General features: G+C 37.5%; 1 protein-coding gene across 1 annotated transcript; it reads left to right on the top strand.

The window, feature by feature from the left end:
* The first annotated feature begins 222 nt into the window (after positions 1-222).
* LOC141587020 (LIMR family protein At5g01460) lies at positions 223-8,354 on the top strand. The gene is made up of 14 exons (XM_074408432.1): positions 223-672; positions 750-835; positions 3,262-3,374; positions 3,527-3,637; positions 4,006-4,104; positions 4,228-4,350; positions 4,948-5,010; positions 5,100-5,164; positions 5,297-5,406; positions 5,489-5,603; positions 6,001-6,066; positions 7,522-7,632; positions 7,713-7,779; positions 8,003-8,354. Exons 1-14 carry the CDS (start codon positions 323-325, stop codon positions 8,048-8,050), a joined length of 1,527 nt encoding a protein of 508 aa, XP_074264533.1. The 5' UTR covers positions 223-322; the 3' UTR covers positions 8,051-8,354.
* Positions 8,355-8,436: the final 82 nt, after the last annotated feature.

Genomic DNA, 8,436 nt, shown 5'->3' with positions numbered 1-8,436 from the left:
AGTCGTGTCGTGCCCGTGCTTCCTCGATTTTCTCATTGGGCCGGGCCGGGCCGTGGGCCGTGCCTGGCCGTGCCGCCCACCAGCCCGTGGCCCTTTATGCCAACTCTGAGTAGACGGTAGCTGAACAAGGTCAAAAACGTAATTCGCCACCGGAATTAAAAAGAGACAAATCCAACAAACAAACAGACAACCAGACAGAGACACACCCCCGACTTCCTTCCCCTCTCTCCGTAACCCAGATCGGCAACGAACAAAACACCCACCATTTCCCCCAAAATCATCACACCTCAAACCCTAATTTCCCTGATTTCTTCAATCAGAAATGGGGGATTTCAACCTAGCATTGCTGATCGTTGCTATTATAGTTGTCGTCTTAGTCTTCATCTTTAATGTCTACCTTCTAATCAATTACCAACACCCTGATGACGTCAATCAAGCCTACTTCCCCAAATTCGTCGTCGTTTTAGGTCTTTCTGTTTCCGTTATCTCTATACTCATGCTTCCTGCTGACGTCGCTAATCGCCAAGCTTGTCGTCATGCTCTTTATAATGGTGCTTGTCACTTGACTTTGCCTATGAAGGACCTTTGGCTTGCTGTCTACATTGTCGATGCCTTTCTCGTCTTTTTCGTCATTCCGTTTGCTATCTTTTACTATGAGGGTGATCAGGATAAGTATGTCTCACCTGCATTTCGAGTTTATATTTCTTCTTTTTTATATTGATGAGGATTGTTTTAGTATTGTGATGTAGGGCTGTTGGGAAGCGGGTTAAGAGCGCCATGATTTGGGTGGGTTTGACTGCCGTGATTGTCGCCCTTGTCCTCGGCATTTTGTATGGTAAGATTCAGAAATCAGTTTTATCATCTTCAACTCGTCTATATAGTTGTATGAATGGTAAATGCACGATTGTTAGGACTCAGGACTTTGCAGTAGGCTTGCTTAGAGTTAAATTGCCACACACTACGAAAATAGAAGGAACCCTAATGTTTCTGTATTGTCAGACTGAATCTACTGATATTATTTTAAGCCGGGGAGTAGATATTTTGTCGAGTTTAAGTAAAGGTCCTAGTTAAAGTGATCAACTGAGGCCTTAGCTTTCATGCAGGAATAACAAAAAATTGAAACCTATATTAGGAAATACGCCATGTTTTGTCTTGATAGTTTCACCTGACTGATCCTTCATGTTATCACTCTTTTTTGAGATGGGTGTAACTTGAGCTTCAGCCTACTTTCAAACAATTTGCACCGGTGTAGCCTGAGTTATGGATCAAAAAACACCATCCATGTGCAATCTTACTCAATGATATGATCTTTATAGCTTGATCTCGAGTAATCTTGACCACGAATTGCAACTCTGTTGTTCTTTTGTTGGGAGAGTTTGTTCGTATGAAAAGTGTTAGACCCCTACCCTTGGCATTTGGTATAGTGTTGGAGCTATTTTGAAGTCGTATATGAAAAGCCTATATTTGCACAAAATGAAGATGTTCAGTTTTATTTACTTAGTTTAGGCCCTTTAGGGTATATTACTGATTATTGAGGGTTGTCAGTCGAATCTTGAGAGCTCAGAGGGCAGATATGTCAGTTGTTTACGTTTCAGACTCAAAAACACATACGTCTGTTGATTTTCATTCCCTTGCCTTTGGTTTATTACTAGTGTAGATCCCGCGCAAATGCGCGGTAAATATAGGCCTTTTAATTTTTAATGTATTAGTTATAGATTTTTCATTTATATCTCACGAATTTTTATAAAAAATAACTAATATTAAAATTAATCAAAAGAATTGAATAATTCCATGAATTGTGTTATTTATGAAAATAAAAACTACATCAAATTATTTTAAAAAATTCTTTTTTCATCACGAAGTTAATAATAGGAGAAAACATTTTTATGTATAGATTATTTTAAATGGAAAATTAGTTTAATAAATAAAAATCTAATTTTTTTCCATATATAAGTTTGAGCACTTTGGAGGGAAAACTTTAGAGAAATTGTATTCTCTTAGTATATAGGAGGATTTATACTTTTTAAATTTGCACCTCATTAATATTTATCAGTTCACTACATTGTATTTTGATATGAAACAAAAAAATTGAAATGGAAAACTAATAAAAAAAATTATTTAAGTTGTGAATTTTTTTTAGTGAATGTTTTTTGTCACGAAGCTAATAGTAAGAATGTGTCAAGTTATTCTCTACAGTAATAATTATTGCATTACTGAAAAATTTAGCAACTTATACTTTACAGTTTAATATCAATTTTATTTTATTTTAATGAAAAAGTCATAATTATGAATTTATTTATAAAATTAGAGTTTATTTATAAGAATATATTTATTGAAAAGATAATAAATGTAATGAAAGAAATTTTATTTATTACCATATTTAGTTAGATGCTTTTTGGAGGGAAAATTAAGAGAATTTTTATTCTCTTAGTAGTAAGGGGGATTGGATCAGATGACATATTTGGACATGAGGTAAATGGCAAGTAAAAGGTCAAGATGCCCCTGATGCACACTAAACCTTTCAGCAACATTCCTATATTTTTCTTGACTTTCAGTCTTAGTTATAAAAAAGCATAATTATGAACTCTTTGCCCCCCCTCTTTTCTCGTTTAAATGTTTTGCACCTTTGCCTTCTACACAAGTGAAACGACAATATGACCTTGATGCTCACATGTGTGTAGACTAGACCTTTCTGCAACATTCCTGTGTTTGTATTGGCTTTCACACCTCAGCTTTCATACAAGAGTACCTACCAATGGAAACTTAAGCTGCGCAATAAGTCGTGTGGTCTTATTAATAGCTTGACCTGATCTTCGCAGGGTCAAGTTTTTTGAAAAGGATAAACTTGAGCCCCACTGGTGACATTATCATGAAACATAATTCATTCTTTAACTACAATTCTCAGCTGTCCAACGACATAGGATTTGTAAGATTTGCACTGGCCTAGCCTGAGTTGTGGATCGGTAAATACCACTCATGTGCAATTTGGCTTGACAGTGTGATCTTTTTAGCTTGATCTTGACCCCAAATTTCAACATTCTTGTTTTCTTTTGGTGTTAGAGCTTCTTGGTATGAAAAGTGTAGACCCTCATGGCCTCATCCACATTGTTGACAGCTGTCTTCCTATAGAGTTAATTGTAAGACTGAAAAAAGGAGTTTTTATAGTGTTAAAACTATAGTTGAAAATTGTTGCAGTCATCTTTGCCCAATATGCAATTTTTGTAGTACTAAATAGTTGCACATCTATTCCACATTATCCAGGGCTGGCTGGTAAGGTGGACTTCACAGTAAGGCATCTCACTTCAAACACTACAGCATTTCCAACTTCATGGAGCTTCTCTAGTGCTCAGCCATGTATTGACAATTCACGCCAGGTTAGCGAAGTACACATATCCCATATAGTTATCTGGTATGCAGTTTGCTTGTGGATTTTCTTTTACTTGGTTGTACATTAGTTAGACTGAAGTATTTTTATTTTTTAACATCATTAATTCATTGTATCTGTGTTCCGCCGTCTTCATTATAGTGTTCAGCATACATAGCTAGTGCTAAGTCAGAGACTACATGGACTATGCGAACGACCTTCCCAGAATATGTTGTTGCCCTTGCAACCATTGCAGGGTCTGTACTTTTCACGGTATGTTGTTCACATCTACTGACCTGCTTGTTATTCATTGTTGATGTCCTTAACTTTTAGTATGAAGCTTCTATAGAAGATCTGTATTTAACGCCAGGTAGTTCTTCTACTTGAATTTTTGTGGGGGGAAACATCATCTTGTTTGGAGGCGTTTAAGAAAAGTTTGACCGTTCTTATTGTCCTAGTTTTCCTGGCTATATATTTCGAAATGCCAATAATACACAGGGAAAGTGTCTATGCCGGACTGTTAAATATTCCTCTCTCTTTCTGAACTCATCCAAATCATACAAGGATATTTTTCTAGTATTGCAGGTTGTACATATAGTTCTGCCTTGGATTTTGTGACTTACCTTTTTGTTTTCGCATAGATATTTGGCGGTGTTGGCATTGCTTGTCTACCACTGGGTCTCATATTTTCATTCATCAGGCGACCAAAGGCTGTCATAACACGCTCTCAGTATATTAAGGTAACTTCCTTGGCTAATTGCTTACTGACAATTGCAACAAGTTGTGAACCCTCTACCCATTCATGTTAGAGATGAATCTCTGTGCATGAACTGCTCTGCTGATATCCTCCTGCTGGTTATCAGGAAGCTACCGAGCTTGGTAAAAAGGCAAAGGATTTGAAGAAAGCTGCTGATGCTCTTCATCAGGAAGAAAGAGGTGGTAGTAAGGGACGAAAATGGCGTAAAAATGTGAAAGCAGTGGAGAAGGTAAGTCTTGTGTATTATTAGTACTTCGTCAACTGTTTTTTAAGCAGTATGCTCTTTAGCACTCGCTATACTTGATACAAAACAATGAGCTGATGTAAACAAGATCTTAGTATCTAGCAATTAATTTCTATTAATGGGCAATTTCATTGGTACATTTTGGTGAAGGCATGGTTGCTGTAGGGAGTTTTGGTGTTCTGCCTTGCCAAAATGTGATCTACTCTTGTTTATAAGCACCGTGCTTGTTTCCTTTGCATAGCATTCCATTGCCCGTTTGCTCGAATACAGTAAAATAATCCACTTTTGTTTTTGTCTTCTTCAAAATGCTAGGAAGAGACTGGCTTGCCTTGTCAAGGTCCAGTTTCTTTCTTGTGTAGCAGGCAGTCACTGAGTTGTGCTTGTCCCGATAAAAGTTGTCTACGTTCAACAATTTGTGTTGCGTTTTTGATTATTTGAATATTTGCGCAATTAATTAAATCAGAAAATAGGAGTTAGCAATCAATTTTGTTGGTATCATCCAAAACAATCCAATTCAATTATTTATTTCATTAGTCTATTTTTATTCAACCCCATTGAGTGACATTTCTTTGTGCTTCTCAGGAGTTGCATTTGCTTGAAGAAGATGTAAAGGCTTTGGAAGAGATGTATCCTCAAGGCGAAAAGGTGGAGCATGTGACTCCTGAATATTTGACTTCTATAATAATGGTTTTATGCGCTGACCGTTGCTTATATATCTCTTGTGCTTCATGCAGGCCGAGACTGCATGGGCTCTTACTGTACTTGGATACTTGGCAAAACTCATATTGGGAATCTTAGGGTAGGCACTGATGTTTACTTGGTTGAACTGTTGTTTCTTGTTTAATTGACACTTGTGGGTGCAGTTTTTTTGTGCCTTGCAGCTAGCATATCATCATAAGTATTTGTGTTTTAACTTTTTGATTTTTGTTAGGTTGATTGTTTCAGTGGCTTGGATAGCACATATTGTAATATATCTTATAATAAGGCCTCCACTATCTCCTTTCTTAAACTTCGTCTTCATCAAGTTGGATGATGTCTGGGGTGAGTTTTTCTGTACCAGTGTGTTTGCTTCCAAATTTTCGGTATGATCATTGTTTTTCATATGTTTCCTGTTATTTGTCAGGTTTACTGGGTACTGCGGCATTTGCTTTTTTCTGCTTTTATCTTCTTGTAGCAGTTGTTGCTGGAGCGACTATGCTTGGTCTAAGATTAGTTTTCATTACGATTCACCCAATGAAGTAAGAAATTTAAGACTTAGGGCTCGCTTGGAATGGGAGTAATTATTAAGGGAGTAATGAGAGCTAAAATAAGAAGAAATCGGAGGAGATTGGTGCTTTGTGGTGGTTGTGGAGGGTGGAAAGAGGAGGTGAGGGAGGAATTATTATCTCTATATGAAGGTAATTATTACTTGGAGGGGGAGGTAGGGAACAATTACTCCTCTAATGGAGGAAGTATTACACTATATTTCTCCATTTCTATCCATTTCTATCTCCAACCCCCATTCCTGCCCTCCATTTTTTAGTTCATTTTAGCTCTATTACTCCCTTAATAATTACTCCCATTCCAAGCAAGCCCTTAAGAGTACTAATTCTGTTCATCCATTGGCAAACATTTATGAACTTACCTTTATTGCAGATGGGGAGCAACTCTCATGAATTCCTTCCTGTTCAATGTTGGCCTGATTCTACTTTGCTCCATTAGGTTTGTTTTGCCAACTCGCTAGTTATTACTGAAATTCTGAAAACATGGACCAAAATTTGAGATATGAAACGGCTCTTGATTTACCTTGTAATTTGGTCTTTATTCCGTGGACGAGTCTCTTTCCAGTTCAGTTCTGTTCTTACCAGTTACGATGCATATTGAGGCATTTAAGGTTTAGACTTATTCTCTGTTGCTTGGTACTGAAGGTTAATTAGTCCTTTTCCTCAATTTCTATGGTAGTTTGTTTTCTTAATTAGAGTTCTCTGATGTGAAGCTTACTTCTAACGGCTGTTGTATCGACTGAGTTCTCCAATGTGAGATTTTTATGATCTGCTCCCAACTCGAGTATGCTTCATTGCCTGATTATTTCAAATATTTTCCACCTTTTGAGTAGGAATGTCATTGGTGGGTGAGGTGGGGGGTGATAAGGATGAGTGTAGAGCCCCCCATACGGCAAGCAAAACTCATACATATACCCGCCCCTCTCCCCAATGCGGGTACAAGTTTCCAAAATCATACCCGACCCAAGGGGTGAAGATGTAAGACCATACTTGCTATTTATCTGTTATCATCTAGTCGATGACTTTATCTTATACTGTACAAAGTATTTTTAGTAAATTTATCTTAATCACAGCATTTTATAAAATGGTTTTGATTTTGATTTATGATTTTACATTTGTACTGGTTTTGCAAATACAAAACACTGCACAACTCTGTAAAATTATTAATAATATTGATGGTATAATTGGCGTTAGGCAGACCTGAAGCAGGTGGAATGCAAAATCCCCCCCCCCCCCCCTTCTCCCAGCGGCGGGACAATATCTTGATATCTAGTCCCCATGCCCGCCCCACCACCCATCAAAACATTGCAGCGGGTGCAATGCGTTACGGCATTACCCTCTTTCACCCACTTAGTGACATCCCTACTTTTGAGGTTACCTCCTTTGTTTCTAGTCATCCTAACTAGAGTATTGTTTTACTGCTATGGGTGTATTGTTGAATATGCCCGAACGTTTATTTTCTTATAAGCCAGGTTTTTTATTTTATTTATTATTGCTATTGGTAAACGTTATCAAGGATATAACTAACTTCTAAGAAGTAGCATTATGCAAACTAAAAAAACCCAAAAAAAATACAACAAAAAATGCAACAAAAACAAACAAAAGTTATCAATCTAAAATTCTAAGCCACCCGTTAGGAGTCATTTCATCTCAATCATCTCACATACAACCATTGTTAATAAAAATAGACTCGGATAACCCTCGTACACATGAAACATGACCATCATTCTTCTAACCTAACCCCTCGAAGACACTATTCATTTTATTATCCATTCCCAAGCTCCTTTTTCACTTCTCCGTCGACCAATGGTTTTTTATTAGTAATGCTGGTTTTGATAATCATAAAACTTTGACTGATATGTCTTATCTTTTGTGCTTCTGTCTGGTATCTCAGTGTGATCCAATTCTGTTCTAGCGCATTTGCATATTACGCCCAAGCCACCGCGGCAGAGGAAATATTTGGCCACACATTACAGTCTCTGCGTGGGATCAAATACTTATACAAGTTAGTTAATCTTATTTCTTATACGACCCTTTTCAAGATTTGTTGAAGTACTTGCTACTTATGTTTCCTGTTGTCTGCAGGTATAATGTCTTCCAGATTGGGTTTATTGCGTTGGCCTTGTTGACGTTTGTCTATTATGCGGCCTTTGTAAGTTCCCGACATCCTCATTTTCCATGTCTCTCTTGGAGAGAAAGTAGAATCATAGTTATAAAAGAGAGGTTAGCGACCTTTACATAGACCGTCCAAACAGGTCATTTTGGGTTTGCTTTGTTTCCTCTATTTCACCTAGCCTACTCTCCTAACATCAAATCCAAGCAATACCTTACGTTATTCGGGCTGTTCCTCATCGTTGTACGTGATGATGTTTCAGGGTTGGCGGAGAAAGAAGCCTTCTGGCAGATTCCAGCTTTCTTCTTGATTGCATAAATTGGTGTAAATTCAGCCACGTGGAGCTCCTAAAGTCGCATTCATCACAGGTACCTATTGTGTTAATGATATAGACATGTCGAAGTTCGGAAACTAGTCGCTTGTGAGCTAGTCGACAAGAGTGATTGTGCTACGACCTGCTGTTTTGTTTGCTTTTGCTAATGTATGTATTTTTATTTGATTCACCTAATACCTAGTGTAGGACTTGTAGATAGATTATTGGGATATGGGAGAGAGTGAGCTTCTTGTAATGTAATTGTTGGGGAGAAGGAATGAAAATAACGCTAATTGGCCAAGTTTTTTTTGCCTTATAATATGGACTACAATCATGTATTGAAAGGATCAAAGGAGTGTGTAGCTATTTGTTTCGCTCAATCT

This window comes from Silene latifolia, chromosome 6 (assembly GCF_048544455.1).
Source record: "Silene latifolia isolate original U9 population chromosome 6, ASM4854445v1, whole genome shotgun sequence".
In the NCBI taxonomy this organism is placed as follows: Eukaryota; Viridiplantae; Streptophyta; class Magnoliopsida; order Caryophyllales; family Caryophyllaceae; genus Silene; species Silene latifolia.
The sequence above is the reverse complement of the archived record's forward strand: the minus strand, read 5'-3'. Positions and strand labels throughout refer to the sequence as shown.

Excerpts from the sequence above, each read along its gene's own strand:
- LOC141587020 (XM_074408432.1), top strand. The coding sequence starts at position 323 with ATGGGGGATTTCAACCTAGCATTGCTGATCGTTGCTATTATAGTTGTC. Across the intron at positions 3,638-4,005 it reads CAGGGTCTGTACTTTTCACG|ATATTTGGCGGTGTTGGCAT; the intron begins GTATGTTGTTCA and ends GTTTTCGCATAG. Across the intron at positions 4,351-4,947 it reads ATGTGAAAGCAGTGGAGAAG|GAGTTGCATTTGCTTGAAGA; the intron begins GTAAGTCTTGTG and ends TGTGCTTCTCAG.